General features: G+C 47.6%; 1 protein-coding gene across 5 annotated transcripts in view; it reads right to left on the bottom strand.

Moving 5' to 3' along the window:
• The window catches only part of DNAH6 (dynein axonemal heavy chain 6), a 203,099-nt gene extending 197,487 nt beyond the window's left edge, over positions 1–5,612 (bottom strand). For 4 of the 5 annotated variants that reach the window (XM_065549807.1, XM_065549809.1, XM_065549810.1 and 1 more), the window contains exons 1-2: positions 5,476–5,612; positions 1,165–1,416 (exon numbers count right to left, since the gene is read on the bottom strand). In XM_065549807.1, the coding sequence (XP_065405879.1) occupies positions 1,165–1,410 (246 nt within the window). In that variant the 5' untranslated portion in view covers positions 1,411–1,416; positions 5,476–5,612. Of the gene's footprint in view, positions 1–1,164; positions 1,417–5,471 lie in introns of all 5 variants that reach the window. The other variant, XM_065549808.1, reaches the window with a different exon arrangement.
• Between the last annotated feature and the right edge of the window lie 12,003 nt (positions 5,613–17,615).

Genomic DNA, 17,615 nt, shown 5'->3' with positions numbered 1-17,615 from the left:
AATAGAGGAAGTTAATGATTAATTTGAAGGAAAGGAATCCAAAAGTAAAATTGCATAGTCTTATATCAGAGAGTTGCGTGTTTCGCTGCTGCGCTGGCAGGAATGGCAGGAACGTGAATGTGCAATGTTACAGGCTACTGACACTAAAGCTAAAATTTATTGTTCATTCACCTAAACCACTCCTCCTCTTCATTGTTTTATCAATTTCATATCAATAACAACTTCCCCTTGACAGTATCAATTTGGTGCCGCAGGCAGAGGACCCTGAGTAGTACCACTGTGACATGAGAAGTAACTTAGCCAGTCAGCATTCATATTCTCCAGTATCCCTAACCGTACCTTTAAACCCTAACCCTAAAACTGCTGCCTGTCTTGGTCATCTCTCCCCTTGACTGCCCGTTTCCTGCTGTAGGCAGAAGAGTTTCACTGCAGCCCCAAATGGGCACCGTTTAGATGAACTGGAACTGTTGACTGGGCAAACGTCAATGATCTTGCCTGAGCCAGGTATAGTGTGGAGGGAGCCATGAAACAAATCTGCAGCCTCATGCCTATTCAACGTATAGAGCTCCTGACCAGAAGCAGACCTGCTATCCCAATCCTGAGCCCCCTGTACCCACCAACTCAGTCCTGACCTGCAGTTTCATTTGCTGACTCAAACAATGAGGTTAAAGTATGCAATTGAACTGGAGTGAGTGAGTGATGACTAGCAGAGTTACCTATGATGTCACAATGTTCCTCTGCCTGTAACACCAAATGGGGACTGTGTGGAAATTAGCTTTTTCTGGTGTCCTGGTTCTTCCTCTCAGCATATAAACTTGGACTGAAAATACCTTTGCTAATCAGCATTTTAATTAGTTGAAGATGTTCTTTAAAAAAAAAAAACTAAAGAAAGCTGTTGTGCTTCATGGATTACTTAATATTACCTATATGAAAAACTGCAGGTCAGCCCCTCAGCTGGTGTAAATCACTACAGTGCCAGGGACTTCAGTTAAGCTACAAGTTTGCATCAGCTGAGGATCTGGGCCTGCATTTCTAGTTTTTTAGAAGAATTGGCATATACATCTTACTACAGTTAATGACTATGGGACAACATTTTATTATACTGTAAATATAATAGCTCCCATTTACAGATCAGTTTAAATATCGTATTTCTCTTAAACCTACCAAAGGTTCCAGTTTTATGGCTTGCTGTCTCTTTCTTGTTCTTTCTTGCGATTTTGTGCTATGTATGAATTTAAGACCTTGAGGATTTGCTGCTATCTGTTTTGGAGCCATACAAACTAGTCTTTCCCTCAGCTTACTGGTATTAGTGATTGAAGCAGGACGTTCTGCACTTGTATATTCATTGTTTCTGCCATTTACAGTGGATGATGATGTAGTTAAAGAAGGCAACGACAGCTTCTTAGACATAGTTACCTAAAAATGAAACATACATAATTTTTAAAGTAAAACAAAGGAGGGTATTACAAATCTACATCCATTTTGTTGTAGAATTTAAAATGCCCAGATATTAACCAACTATCTCAAAAAAAGAAAAGAAAAAGGTTTGTAACAAACTATATTAAAATAATAGGGCAGATACTAATCTGGTTGTTACATTACATACAAAAGCAGTGAGTGAGCATCAAAGCATTTTGAGAATGTGTTTAGCTGAAAGACATATCCAACAGTTTCAGGAGGAAAAGGGAGAGTAGTAGAAAGTGGAGGGGCTACGTGTACCTCTAATTTTACAATTTTCTTCCTCTCCAAATCTTTCCTCTTCTTTATCAGTCAGATACATTTGTATAGGACTTTTGGAATTATTCTAATTAAATTATGTCACTATTAAGAGCCTCCCCCTTCCTCCTCAAGAAGATCAAGGGCAGGGGGGTTGAGGGGCAGACCGCCATGCCTACATTATTTATCTCCTGGTCCACCAGAAGACCACCCTTGGCAGGTCCACAGATATTAGGATCTGATGGCGGGGAGGTGTTGGACAAGAGGAGGAACAAGACTGAGGCCATGGCAACATATTTCTCTCCTACCCAAACCTCAGCAGGGATTACATAAATAAATTAATGAGTCATCACCGGTAGCTAATTGATATTAACTCACTCAAACTCCCTTGCAGCAGGTGCTGTGGCTGCCAAGAGCCCGGAGGGAACTGAATAGAGCTGGAATGCATTCATAGATCCCTGTGCAGATACAAAATTTGTATCCGCATCTGATCTGCGATCCACAAACATGGTCCACAGATATAAAGTGGATATCCGCAGATTTCCAGGGCTCTATGCATTCAGGGGCACTATGTTTTTTGGTGTAACCTCCTCCCCACCCATCAGTTCTGTGGAGGTGTGAGCAGGACCGCATAAAGCAAACAGCATTCTTTTCACTCCCTCAGACCACAGCCTTTGTCCCACTCCACTTCCAGCACTCCACCTACCCAGCTTCAAGACATCTGAAATATGGACACAAAAGAAATGAGGTGGAAAGAGAAAAGTGTCTATAGTTTTGGTACTGCAAATATAACACAGCTAAGAACCCCAGTCCTACGCAAATTCAAATTGTTCTGTTTTCCATGGATTTTACCAGAGTGGAGACAGCACAAGAACTGGAAACCCTACAAATTTATTTTAAAAGTTAAAACTAAGGGAGAAGAAGAGTCGGATTTCAATTCTGCACTACTACCCTTCAGGAGAAATACATAGCAATTTATAAATCAGTTTCACTATAACAAGAGATGTCCTATCTTGGAAAAAATTCAAATTCTTCACCTCTAGTAGTGGTGGGAAAGTTTTCTTTACCACTCCCTTCCCTTCCCTCCCCCCCGCCCCAAATACATTAGCTCTCATTAAAGAAAACTGTATTAAGAGTGGCAGCTGTTCATTTCCTGCTGGGAATACACCGCTACCCCGATATAACGCAACCTGATATAACAAGAATTCGGATATAACGTGGTAAAGCAATGCTCCGGGGGGGGAGGGGGCTGAACACTCCGGCAGATCAAAGCAAGTTTGATATAATGCAGTTTCACCTATAACACGGTAAGATTTTTTTGGCTCCTGAGGACAGCGTTATATCAGGGTAGAGGAAGCCAGGAATTCCACCTTAACTTTCTCTTCTGCAAGTACTAGAAACTTCTCTCCTTTGTTCAAATAGAGCAGAGGAGGAAAAAGGAAGGTATGATCCTCTTGAAACGCAGGATTTACCACCAACCTGGTATGGGGATTACACAAATGAAGCACCATGCACACCTGTAGCATTATACCAGTAATAATAATGATGCTATGCTGGAAGAAGGTATTAATGGCTTCTCTGAATCACAGACCTGGTTAAAATTGATAGGTGTACTAACCCCCCTTCCTTCATGCTAAATGGGAGGAGCAATTAAGCCCATTTTTAATGTAAAATAGCTGGAGTCAATAGGAACTACTGCCCAAGGAGCTGCTTGGAGAAGCTGAGTACGGCTAAGCCGCATGGTCTGAGGGGTTTCCCTGGGACTGGTGAATCCACAGAGGCACTTGATAAGCTGTGTGCCTGAGAGAGGCAGAAAGCCAGCAGATAATGAGAGAAGCAGCTGTGAGAGAAACCCTCAGAGGAAGCAGAGGGACAGAGCTCCTGGGGGCACAGGACTTGCTAGAGAGGCAGGCTTGGAAACTGTGAGCAAGGAAACTCCCTGCTATTGTTTGTTCCTACCGTGGTCAGAAAAATTGGACTTTATGTACATTCTTTGTAAATACACAGGTTTGCACCAAAGCAATACCTGCTTCATATAATCAATTTCTCCTCCTCTCAGAAACAACCCAGCAAGACCCCAAATACTGTTTAGCTACTTGGGCCCAGCGGATGCAGGGGGATCCCAGGTGCGGGGATGCAGGGGGTGCCCTGGGGGCTCCTGGTTGGGGAATGGGGAGATGGGGGGAGTCCCGGGCAGGGAGATGCAGAAGGGTCTCGGGGGGGAGGTGGGAGGGGTCCCGGCCGGGGCTGGGAGGATGTGGGGGGGTCCCAGCCGAGGGGATGCAGGTAGGGTCCCAACTGGGGGTCCCGGCCGGAGGATTCAGGGGGTGTCCCGGTCACTCCCGGTCGGGGGATGTAGGGGGGGTTCCGGCTGGATGGGGAATGCAGGGGGAGTCTCAAGGGGTCCGGGAGGATGCAGGGAGGGTCTCTAGCAGGGGGCAGAGGGATGCAGGGGATTCCCGGGAGGGGGGATGCAGAGGGGAATCCAGGGCTGGGAGATGTAGGAGGATCCCAGCCGGGGGGCGGGGGGATGCAGGCAGGGGGGTGTCCAGGGTGGGTGGAGGATGCAGGTGGGGTCCCGGGGGGAGGGATGCGGGGGGGTCCTGGGGGGGTCCCGGGTGGGGAGATGCAAGGGGGAGGATGCGGAGGGGGGTCCCGGGGCAGGCGGGGGATGCAGGGGGGGTCCTGGGGAGGTCCCGGGCGGGGGGATGCAGGGGGGAGGATGCGGGGGGGGTCCCGGGGCGGGCGAGGGGATGCAGGGGGGGTCCCGGGCGGGGGGATGCAGGGGGGAAGATGCGGGGGGGGGTCCCCGGGCGGGCGAGAGGATGCAGGGGGGGTCCCGGGGAGGTCCCGGGGGGGGGGATGCAGGGGGGAAGGTGCGGGGGGGGGGGGTCCCGAGGCGGGCGGGGGATGCAGGGGGGGTCCCGGGGAGGTCCCGGGCGGGGGGATGCAGGGGGGAGGATGCGGAGGGGGGTCCCGGGGCGGGCGGGGGATGCAGGGGGGTCCCGGGGAGGTCCCGGGCGGGGGGATGCAGGGGGGAGGATGCGGAGGGGGGTCCCGGGGCGGGCGGGGGATGCAGGGGGGGTCCCGGGGAGGTCCCGGGCGGGGGGATGCAGGGGGGAGGATGCGGAGGGGGGTCCCGGGGCGGGCGGGGGATGCAGGGGGGTCCCGGGGAGGTCCCGGGCGGGGGGATGCAGGGGGGCGTCACGGGGCGGGCGGGGGATGCAGGGGGGGTCCCGGGGAGGTCCCGGGCGGGGAGATGCAAGGGGGAGGATGCGGAGGGGGGTCCCGGGGCAGGCGGGGGATGCAGGGGGGGTCCCGGGGAGGTCCCGGGCGGGGGGATGCAGGGGGGAAGATGCGGGGGGGGGGGTCCCGAGGCGGGCGGGGGATGCAGGGGGGGTCCCGGGGAGGTCCCGGGCGGGGGGATGCAGGGGGGGTCCCGGGCGGGGGGATGCAGGGGGGAGGATGCGGGGGGGGGGTCCCCGGGCGGGCGAGAGGATGCAGGGGGGGTCCCGGGGAGGTCCCGGGCGGGGGGATGCGGGGGGGTCCCGGGGCGGGCGGGGGGATGCAGGGGGGGGTCCCGGGGCGGGCGAGGGGATGCAGGGGGGGTCCCCGGGCGGGCGAGGGGATGCAGGGGGGCGTCGCGGGGCGGGCGGGGGGATGCAGGGGGGGTCCCGGGCGGGGGATGCGGGGGGGGTCCCGCCGAGGGGGTTCCTGGGGGTCCCAGCCGCTGGCGCCGGGAGGCGGCATTTCACTCACTCTCTCCCCAGACTCGCGGCTCCGGTCCCAGCGAGCGCCCTGTCGCCCGGCAACAGCCCCGACGCCTCAGCCCCAGCTGCCCCCGCGCAGGCCGGGGCGGGGCGAACGGTCGCTACGGTAACGGGAGCCCGCTCGCCTCAACCCATGGCGGCCCCGCCCGCCCGCCCGCCGCGCGCTGGGGCGAGTCAAACCACCTGCCCGCCGCGCCGCTCACTGACCTGACCGAGGCCTGTGTTGGCATAATGCGGGGTGATATTTGCATGTATTACGTAGGTCATTTGCATACAGGCTGGGGCCCCCGGCTCACCCCAGTGCAGCTAGCAGGGTCTCCGCAGCCCAGTGCCCCCTCGCACCCAGCACGTGCGGGCTGCTCGAGCCGGGCCAGGCCAGGTTTTAAAGGTCTTTAGGCCCTAAAGTTGGAGCCAGTGGGATTGTCAGACGTGCCTGGGGGGAGGTCACTGCCCCCCCTGCTTAGGGGCTTTTGAAAATCCCACTGGGCTCCTAGCTGCACCTTTAGGTGCCTCGATGCTTTGGTAACCCCGGCCCCGTGCCTAAGCTTGGCCCCTGAAGCCCACGCGGGACACCTGGTTTACAGGGACACCTTTGCTTTTCTGGTGGAGGTTTGTCAGCTCCAAGAAAGAAAGCGACAAACTCACTCAATCCAAATGAACACAATGAAGCCGTTTGCGACGGTGATTTTTTTTAAATGCTATTTTGTAAACATTAAATAGATTAATTTAGCACAAGAATCCCAAAAGAAACTTCCCATCCTCCTTATTTCTTCGGGCTAATGGGGGGGATTTTGCCGAAGGTTTATGTTATTCTGGAGCTGGCCTGAGTGGGACCAGCCATCACACTCCTTCCCATTTGCTCTGCGAAGGAAAGGAGGATTTTAGCCCTGCAGCATCAGGAGGCTAAAAGACATCCCGCATCTGGACAAATTGGAGAAATGGTCTGAGTTAAACAGGATGAAGTTTAACAAAGACAAATGCAAAGTGCTCCACTTAGGAAGGAAAAATCAATTTCACACATACAGAATGGGAAAAGACTGTCTAGGTAGGAGTACGGCAGAAAAGGATCTAGGGGTTATAGTGGACCACAAGCTAAATATGAGTCAACAGTGTGATGCTGTTGCAAAAAAAGCAAACATGATTCTGGGATGTATTAACAGGTGTGTTGTGAGCAAGACACGAGAAGTCATTCTTCTGCTCTACTCTGCTCTGGTTAGGCCTCAGCTGGAGTATTGTGTCCAGTTCTGGGCGCCGCATTTTAAAAAAGATGTGGAGAAATTGGAAAGGGTCCAAAGAAGAGCAACAAGAATGATTAAAGGTCTTGAGAACATGACCTATGAAGGAAGGCTGAAAGAATTGGGTTTGTTTAGTTTGGAAAAGAGAAGACTGAGAGGGGACATGATAGCAGTTTTCAGGTATCTAAAAGGGTGTCATAAGGAGGAGGGAGAGAACTTGTTCACCTTAGCCTCTAAGGATAGAACCAGAAACAATGGGTTTAAACTGCAGCGAGGGAGGTCTAGGTTGGACATTAGGAAAAAGTTCCTAACTGTCAGGGTGGTTAAACACTGGAACAAATTGCCTAGGGAGGTTGTGGAATCTCCGTCTCTGGAGATATTTAAGAGTAGGTTAGATAAATGTCTATCAGGGATGGTCTAGACAGTATTTGGTCCTGCCATGCGGGCAGGGGACTGGACTCGATGACCTCTCGAGGTCCCTTCCAGTCCTATAATCTATGAATCTATGAATCCCGCTGGTTTCCTGTCTGAGATCCAAACCAACAGTGAGGCGGTAATAACATAGGCCAAGAGACATGGACCCCATATCTCTGCTTCCATTTGCTGCTGGGAGGGGTGGGGGAGAGCAGATATTAGAGGTGTCTTGCCTGTTAGTTGCAGAAATTCATATATTATAGACTATAGAGGAGGCCTGGAGCATCCCTGAGGGTGTAATTCTAGAATTACAGTTCTCAGACAGGCTGTGTTTGGCACCACTGTGATTTCATTTGATATGCACTCCTGTACCACTCCACATCAAAACAAAACAAATAGCCACATGTGTAAACATCTCAGTTTATCAGGAAGAAAATGTATTCCTTGTCATGGAAATCGATAGGACTGGGATTGGGTGGTGAGAGATCAGAGTGGAAGGAGCTTCTTGTCATGTTGGGAATGGGAAGCCAGGGGTGTCTGTAAGTCAGTCTCATGGGGAAACAGCCAGCCTGACTCCTGCTGCGGGTCAGGCTGGAATCCAGAGCACATGTGGTTCCATTCTCTCCACAGGACTTTAAAAGGGAAGTGGGGGGAAATGTTTGGAATTTTTAGCAGATAAACTGAATGTGTAGATTTCACTGACAAGGTGTGGGGGAGTGGTCTAGCCTATATTCAAAAGAAATCAATGGCCAAATATTGCACATTAGTAATTAATTTCCTTCTGAGTCCATTGCATATAATAGAGTACTGAATACCCTATGTGAAACTTCCTGTCATAAATACAGATGGTTTTTATCTATTATTTAACAGCTAAAATATGCTAATCACAATCTAGGTACTTATGTGGCTGCTATCAATTTAGTATCTGAACAGCTTTAAGGGTATATCCTTGAAGCAATATTAACTCCTTTTTAAAGAAGGAAAACTGAGACACAAAGTGAGAAAGTGACTTGACCAAAGTCATACAAGAAATCTGTGCCAGAGCCAGGAACTGCATCTAGACCTCCTGTGTCAGTGCCATAACTACAAACTTTCTCCCTGATCCAAAGAGTTTATGGCTTAAATAAATCATGACACCCCAAAGAAGGACAAGGGAAAGGCAGAGCAAGGCTTAAGTGGGTTGTTTGGAGACCTGAATGCTTATTTGAGTTCTTATGTTTCTGTTTGCTTGCGTTTGTCATATTAGTTTGATTTTAGTTTAACTCACCCGGATTACTTTCAATAGATCTATTAAGCAATTTAGCAAATATTTTCAGATGACAATTTAGAAGTACTCTCTGTAGATAAGATTCACATTTCTGAAGGGGTTAGGTTAGTCTGCCAAATACAAGAAAAACAGGTGTCAAATAAAATGAGTCAGGGAAGGTGCCTTTTTGAAATGCTTCTTGGAATGTTTCTAAGGGTAGGTCTACACTACCCGGTAGTTCGGCGGCAAGCAAATCGAACTTCTGGGTTCAACTTATCACGTCTTGTCTGGACGCGATAAGTCGAACCCGGAAGAGCTCGCCGTCGACTGCGGTACTCCAGCTCGGGGAGAGGAGTACCGCGAAGTCGACGGGGGAGCCTGCCTGCCGAGTGTGGACCAAGGTAAGTTCGAACTAAGGTACTTCGAACTTCAGCTACGTTATTCACGTAGCTGAAGTTGCGTACCTTAGTTCGAATTGGGGGGTTAGTGTAGACCAGGCCTTTAAGAGATAGTGCTAGCACATCCACATACCTTGTATTCAGGTGACTATTAGTCTCCAAACCCTTGCCAGCATGCAATGTGCCTGGTACTCTCCTAATATCATGTGCTTTCTGCTTCTAAAGTACATGGGCAACACCTAGTGTCAATGTAGGGATACTGCATACTTGGAAAGATCCTTGCCTTATCTCCAAGTTAAACATTATTTAGTGGTACATAATGTTTTGAATCGCTCAATTATTATCAGTAACCATAAAAGAGTTGTTATCAAATTATTCTGCCCTCTTCCTCCCCCCCAATTTTCAGGTGATACCAGAGAGCTCAATGAAGATCTTCTCAAAAGGCACAGTGTAGGTTTGCTGCTGCTGTCGCTCCAGTTGTTGCCTGTTTGCCCTAATTTACTACTGATTATTTGTTGTAGTAGCCATGCAAAAGTTCAGGTTTAGCTACAAAAAGCTGATTAGCTATAGCTGGAAAGTGATTTAAAGGGACAGTGTCACCTTGGAAAGCTCTCCAACCCCAAACAGTGCCTTATTCATATCCCTGACACCATCTTAGATTAGTAAACATGAATGGTGGGGGCCAGTTTGTACTACTTAACGTTCTGCTGCCTGTTCATTTTGCCCATTTCCCTGGGGATGCACAATGCAAACCAATGGAGGCAGTTTCACGTAGGTGTCTCTAGTAGCTACCTACCAAGTTTGCCAGCAAGGAGGTGGAGTCTGAGGAGCGGCAGGAGGCTGCTCAGACAGGTGCTGATGAAGAGGCAAGGAATCACTTCCCTCCAGGCCGGTGGCATACTGGGCAGGCAGGGATTGCCTCCTGCAGGGACTGTATAGGGATGTAGGGGATGTCAGCGGGGAAGGTGGGGTGAGGGGGGAGCATGGGGCTATGGATAGATGCCCCTCAGGCTGCTAGGGTGGGGAATCTCCCAATGCATGGATGCCCTAGAGCTGCAGGTTGGGTGGTGGACAGGGAGGGCAAGCAGCAGGTGGCTACGCCAGAGGGCAGCTCCAACACTGAAGAAGGTACCCTGTGAAGCGTGGCAGTTTCAGCGCTCTAGGACTCGTTCAGGTGAGGGGTCCCAGAGGGTAAAATCTCCCTGCCCCCATATCGGCCATGATCCCAGTGCTGGCCCTAGAATGACCAGATGTCCTGATTTTATAGGGACAGTCCCAGTTTGAGGGGCTTTTTCTTATATAGGCTCCTATTACCCTCCCCCTCCCCCCATCCCAATTTTTTACACTTGCTGCCTGGTCACCCTAGCTGGCCCCCACCAAGAAATGTCCCGGGCAGTGCTTGGCTGAGGAGGCACCTGTGATTGCCAGCCCAGCACTCCCTCTGCGGGTGATCCACAGCTGTAGGAGTCACTTTCGTGAAAGGCTCAGGGATCTAACGCCCTCTCTCACTGCCCCCCCCCCCCCCCCCAAGGACGACCTGTCCCTGAAGCTGCAGCGGGAGTCCAGTTTTTAGCTGAGATCGTGAGACACCAGCACCAGTTCCCCATTCCCTATCCCCTCCAGGCTGCCTGTTAGACTAAATGGGAAGTGCTGGTAGCTACAGCTGTGTCAGGAGTTCAGATCAGCTAAGCAGTGTGGGTGCGCACTACTGCCAGTCCATTCCTGGGTCACCTGCACTACGGCAGCCAACTCTGTCATTCCAAAATGAAGGTCAAAGAACTTTTCAAATTTTAGACCTTGTTTTTCATGCCAGGCACTAGCTCCCAGCAAAAGGAGTCTGTGGCATAAATGTCATGTCGCCTGCCACAGGCTTCGTTTTGCACAAACAAAAAAATAATTAAAAATAGGGCTGTCAATTAATCGCAGTTAACTCATGCAATTAACTCAAATTTATCACGCTTAAAAAAAATTAATCATGATTAATGGCAGTTTTAATCGCACTGTTAAACAATAGAATACCAATTGAAATGTATTACATATTTTGGATGTTTTTTCCACATTTTCACATAGTATTCTGTGTTGTAACTGAAATCAAAGTGTATATTATTTTTTATTACAAATATTTGAACTTTAAAAATGATAAACAAAGGAAAGAGTATTTTTCAATTCACTTCATACAAGTACTGTAGTGCAATCTCTTTGTCCTGAAAGTGCAACTTACAAATGTAATTTTTTTTGTTACATAACTGCACTCAAAAACAAAACAATATAAAACTTCAGAGCCTATACATCCACTCAGTCCTACTGCTTGTTCAGTCAATCGCTAAGACAAACAAGTTTGTTTACATTTATGGGAGATTAATGCTGCCCACTTCTTATGTACAATGTCACCTGAAAGTGAGAACAGGCGTTCGCATGGCACTGTTGTAGCTGGTTTTGCAAGGTATTTAGGTGTCAGATAAGCTAAACATTTATAGGCCCCTTTATGCTTCGTCCACCATTCCAGAGGACATGCTTCCATGCTGATGACGCTCGTTAAAAAAAAATGCGGTAATTAAATTTGAGACTGAACTCCTTGGGGGAAAATTGTATGTCCCCTGTTCTGTTTTACCTGCATTCTGCCATATATTTCATGTTATAGCAGTCTCGGATAATGACCCAGCACATGTTCATTTTAAGAACACTTTCACTGCAGATTTGACAAAATGCAAAGAAGGTACCAATGTGAGATTTCTAAAGATAGCTACAGCATTCGACCCAAGGTTTAAGAATCTGAAGTCCTGTCCAAAATCTGAGAGGGACGAGGTGCGAAACGCTTTCAGAAATCTTAAGAGCAACATTCTGATGCAGAAACTACAGAGCCCGAACCACCAAAAAAGAAAATCAACCTTCTGCTGGTGGCATCTGACTGAGATGAAAATGAAACATGCGTTGTCCACACTGCTTTGGACTGTTATTGAGCAGAAGCCATCATAAGCATGGACGCATGTCCTCTGAAATGGTGGTTGAAGCATGGAGGGACATATGACTCTTTAGCGCATCTGGCACGTAAATATCTTGCATCACCGGCTACAACAGTGCTATGAGAATGCCTGTTCTCACTTTCAAGTGACATTGTAAACAAGAAGCAGGCAGCATTATCTTCTGCAAATATAAAGAAACTTGTTTGTCTGAGCAATTGGCTGAACGAGAAGTAGGACTAAGTGGACTTGCAGGCTCCAAAATTTTACATTTTTATTTTTGAATGCAGTTTTTTTTTTTTACATAATTCTACATTTCTAAGTTCAACTTTCATGATAAAGAGATTGCACTACAGCACTTGTAGTAGGTGAATTGAAAAATACAATTTCTTTTGTTTTTATACAGTGCAAATACTTGTAATCAAAAATAAGTATAAAATGAGCACTGTACACTTTGTATTCTGTGGTAATTGAAATCAGTATATTTGAAAATGGAGAAAACATCCAAAAATATTTAAATAAATGGTATTCTATTATTGTTTAATCATGCAATTAATTGTGATTAATTTGATCGCTTGACAGTCCTAATTAAAAAACATTTACAACTGTGCAAATGCCTCCTTTTTACGATGCTCTGTCTCAATAGACCCTAGATTTTCACCATAAACTCTACCCCAGCCCCAGACCTACCAATGTATAGACTGACTTGACCGTTTTTATGGATTTCAGAGGATGCAAAATTCAGCCTTAAACAGAAATTTAGTTGAAGCCTTAACTACACTGCTCCATAATCCCTAACTCTTCCAGATGCCCAGAATCACAGGGGTCTATCGCAGGCCCCAAAGGACACTCTGCACTGTTGGGGGCGGGGGTTCCCCAGTGAGCTGTTCATGCCTCTAAAGCTGTTGCCTATTGTGTGTTTTCACCCAAAGAGCAAACAAGTACTTTGAATCCAAATGTTCCTTCTTAGCTGGTTGTTCACTTCATTAAAGAACAAAAGTAAAGTCTCAGGTATTGCCGACCTCAACCGTTCAGAAATCATCTGTCAGATCCCTCCCCCTCCATGAGAGTCAGACCCAGTATTTGAGGAATGGTGATAGGAAAAGGAAAAGCAGATTCATCCCCCCACCCCTGCCTAAATGCAGAAACAGAAAAGCAAGCACGACACAGCTAATTGGGGATCTAATGGACCAGGTTTCAAAGGTGCACAAATACATGTGTGTAAGCCTAACACAGAAGTGAAGACAGCCAGTGCACACACATAAATCAGTAGACTGTGCATGGACATCAGCTAATTAGCTGCCTAACCAGTCACGTGAGTACAGATACTTTATCTGCACACACTCTCCGTGTTTGCGTGAACAAGGTAGGAATATGTAACTAAATGTTACACCGTACATAGCTGTGTACCATTGTGTACAATGCTAAGTTTGAAAACGAGGGCCTACTGTATTACTGTATATAGATGGTTAACTGAGTCCTTCATTGACATTACAGATTCTCTGGGATCTTTCAGTAGCCCAGAAGCCTGAATTTTAGGGTTCTTTGCATTCAGACGGCTATACTGCCCCAACTGGAGGTCTGCGCTGGTTCAAACATCTGTCCTACCTACTCCCTTTCATAGATGCCCTTCCAAGCTCAGCAGAGGGATTTCTTGTAACATTCCTGCTCTAATTCCTTTCATAGCCCTTAGCACCTTGATCTGCTTAATAGGGCAAGTTAATCCTATGGGCTACATTTTCAAATAATTAACCACAAGGAGTGAGATTCACCTCAGTGCAGACGTTCAGGACAAGCCTACGCACCACTTCAGTCTCACTTATACCTTCAGAGTAAAATGTAGGTCTTGGGCCCTCTGGACATGTCAGAGACTATCTTGAGGCACAAGAAAACACGGAGGCAGTTCCGTAAGTTTTCACTTTTGTTAAAAAAAATTCCAGTCTGTTAAAACGAGCCACACCACAAAACCTATTACCTGGCACATTTTCAGAAGCCATGCGCCAACTGTGCTCAACACATCAAACAACTCCAAATGCGTGACGGTGCGTGCATTGGCAATGGGACTGTTTAATGCAGCCTATGGCAGTGTTGGTGATGCAGTTTGTTGTGTTACTCATTTTAACTTAGTGAGAATATTAGCAGCCAGTTTTCTGAGGTGCTGAGTCCCCGCATCTCCTATTTGAGTCAGTGCAAGTGAAGCTCAGAATGTGAAGGAACGTGGCACTTTAAGTCGGATCAAAGCTAAGTACCTGTACTACTCTTTTAATGAAAGAAGTGAGGGCTTTAAGAAACTTAGGCTTTGCCTTTCATGCTATGTGGCGGAGAGGGGCTGGGGGCTTCATGTTCGATAACAGTGCAATTCATGGCGTTTTCTGAATTTTATAAATAATTCTACTTTCCCATTTAGTTCTAGGGTCAATTCCTAAGTCAATGGACGTGAGATGCTAAATACCTTTGAGGATCTGAGCCCTAAGTCACTTGGGTACTCTATTCTTTTTTTAAATGTGACTTGCTGCAATTTTCAGAACTTAAAAGCTGCCCCCGCATACATGCAAAACTCCCACTACCTCAGACTAGAGAGGACTCTAGAGATACAGAATGTGCCCTAAGCAGCAACTCTTTCAGGGAGAGAATGGATTGAAAAGAAAATGAAAAGTTACTTTTCTTTCGCCATAAAAATTTGTAAAAGTTGGTTAAAAACTAAGAGAAAGCAATTACAAAAGAAAGTAAAAGACAGTGCACCTGTAGCTATTTATTCCAGACGTTAGAAAGGAGCCATACAAGTTAAGGCTTTATTATTCTGGGCGTTCAATTATTGTCAATCTACAGATAAACAAACTCAGGGTACAGCTATACTACCCGCTGGATTGGCGGGTAGTGTTCGATGTATCGGGGATCGATTTATCGCATCTCGTCTAGACGTGATAAATCGATCCCCGAATCAATGCCCGTACTCCACCTCGGCAGGAGGAGTAAGCGGAGCCGACGGGGGAGCCGCGGTGGTCGACTCATCGCCAGGTAAGTTGAACTAAGATACTTCAACTTGAAGTTGCATATCTTAGTTCAACATCCCCCCCCTCGCCCCCGCCCCCCGCTAGTGTAGCCCAGGCCTTAGTCACCAAGACAAGCTATATAATACAAGGAGACATTGCCCCAGTGAAATGTTGAAACGTTACATTTTCTGGGGCTATTTTCTGAGCACTGCGGAGCCCAGACTTTTGGCCATTTTATATGTGGGTGAGGTAGCACTCCAGTGACATTTACGGCAGCTGCTGGGCTCTTTGGAAATTCTCCCCCTTAATTCAGGTGCCTAGATGGTAGCTGAGTGTGGAGCTCTGTTGAAGAACTAGCCCGAGATGTTTACACAAGTGTATCGAGCTGGGCACGTTTTTCCATCTGATTCCACCTGTCTCCCCACTTTATTTTCACACTACATTCAGATACTAGAGTTTTATTACATAGGCCAGATCTACACTATAAACTGACATCGGTATAACTACGTCACTCGGGGGGTGAAAAATCCACCTCCCCGAGCAACGCAGTTATGCTGACCTAACCCCGTAGTGTAGACAACGCTACGTTGATGAGAGAGCTTCTCCCGTCGATATAACTACCACCTCTCGCGGAGGTGGATTAACTACATCGAGGGGAGAAGCTCTTCTATCGGCATAGTAACCTCTGTGCTAAAGTGGCACAGCCGCACCACTGCAGCGTTTTAAGTGTGGAGATGCCCGTAGTTAGGGCCTGACTTTCCAGCCTTTCCGTCATGGGAGTAGTCTCATTTCATTAGGACTAGTTGCATAGGGCAAGATTGTACACATGATAAGGGGGTTACAGGATTGGGCCCATACCGAGCAAAACCAACACCCTTTTGGTTGTATAACCAATTTCAGCAGAAATATACCAAGTTCACAGTTTCTTTGGGCTAGTTTAATGGTTTAAACCAGGCCTGCACAACTCGTAAAGCGGCGAGGGCCATATTACTCCGAAGAAAACAGCTGAGGGCCAAACCCCCCCCCCGAAACACACCACCTCCCCCGCCCCCCCCAGCGCGGCCCCCCCACGGAAACAACCTCCTGCCCCGTGGAAACAAACCCTCCTTCCCCAGCGCCGCCCCACCAAAACAGCAGTATTGAACCTCGGTAATATGTTATAGCGGGCCCCTAAGGTAGCATAATTAAGGTAAAAGAAAAATGTCTTTTTGCTAGAAGTAGAATAAGATCTTCCCCCCACTTTGTAATCAGTTGCCCTGTTGACTGAATGAGGTAGGCATGGAAGGCAGGCACCTCCAGACAGCTGCAACCCTTGGAGAGGGGATGGGAGCCAGACCAGGTCAGTAGAACAGGTCAGCCACCGATTCGCCACTCGCCTCCTCAGCCCTCCTCCCCCGGCTCACCTACTCACCCCCCGCCACTGCCATCCCGCTCACCTCCTGAGCCCCCCATCCCCTCCGGCTCGCCTACTTACCCCCCGCCACTGCCCGCCCGCCTATTCAGCCCCCTTCCCTCACCCGCCGCTTGCCTACTCACCCCATGCGGGCCGCACAGTGAGCGCACGCGGGCCGCATGCGGCCCTTGGGCCGCATGTTGTGCAGGCCTGGTTTAAACATTTTATTCTGATAAAATCAATTCACTGTAAATTAGGGGTTTTCTTCCGTTTTTTCCAGAGATCAAACTACTGGAGAAATTTAACTTCTAAAGTGCATTCCACAGCTGTCTAAATGGGAGCTTTGAATGTGATTTCTATACACTCTATGTCACAGTATTTTAAATAGCTGATCAAAAGAACCTATAACAACCCAGTGAACTCTACCAGCATGTGTACCTTGCTTGTGGAGTAATTGCAGCTTAAACTCAACAGGGAAGAAAATGGGACCAGTCATAAGACTAACCCAGCGTTTGAAGTGAAATTGAGCACTGTGAATGTCTTGGCCCTCTTCGTCAATTCAGAAGTGCTACACTCTCCTACAGAGTTCCATCGTGGACACTACAAAAGGAACAAGTTCTATCAAGCGGAGCACAAAGAGTAAAGGAAACAAAAGCTTATGTTTTTTCATCTCTATTTATCTTTCACGTTCTGTGAGCCTTGCACTTTTCTGATCCGAAGAAGTCTAATTTTGCATTATTAATGGTAAAAATAAACTTAACAAAAAAAAAAATCCCAAGCCCCACTTTTAGTGCTTTGTTTCTGTTTGTTCTTCTGTGCTGCTGCTCCTTTAAGAAAATCAAAACAAGTGAGATCATAGAGGGGGTGTTGGAGAATAGAGAGGTAGGCAGACAGCTGCATGCATTACTCCAGCTCATATTGTTAGCATGAACACTGGCATGGTTTTGCCCATAAGCTTTTGAGAACCAGGTTGAAGAACATGCAATTTTTTGCTCCTTTCTGTAATTTTATCTTGAGGATTATGCTCTGAGGGGGGTTGAAAGTAAACTAGTAATGAATCCCCCTTTTACTCTGGAGGGGTATTCATAGCTTACAGAGAAGCAGTGTGAGATAAGAGTATAACATTAATGTGTAAGAAAGAGCATTGTGCTGTGTAATGCCTCCTACAAAGCTCCAGAAGAAATCCCAGTCGTTAACAGAACTGGAAATAAATGAGAAAACAAAGTAAGATGTAATACTTGAAAAGCCACAAGCAGCAGCGAGAAAACCCATGAAATAACAAAAAGTGAGTGACTGGCAGATGCACCAGGTTCAAGATAAGTGATGTCCATGAATGATGTCCAGGGTTTTCTTTTTTAACCAATGTTACGTTTTTTAAATATCACATTCATGATCATGTAATTTTTCATTATTCAAGCAACACAAGCATACTGGGCACTGTAATACTGGGGTACAAACTGAATATTGATCTGGGGTGTCATCATTTTTTA

The sequence above is a fragment of the Chrysemys picta genome, chromosome 6 (genome assembly GCF_011386835.1).
Source record: "Chrysemys picta bellii isolate R12L10 chromosome 6, ASM1138683v2, whole genome shotgun sequence".
Classification (NCBI taxonomy): domain Eukaryota; kingdom Metazoa; phylum Chordata; order Testudines; family Emydidae; genus Chrysemys; species Chrysemys picta.
Note: the sequence above shows the minus strand (reverse complement) of the source record. Positions and strands in the feature narration are given on the sequence as shown.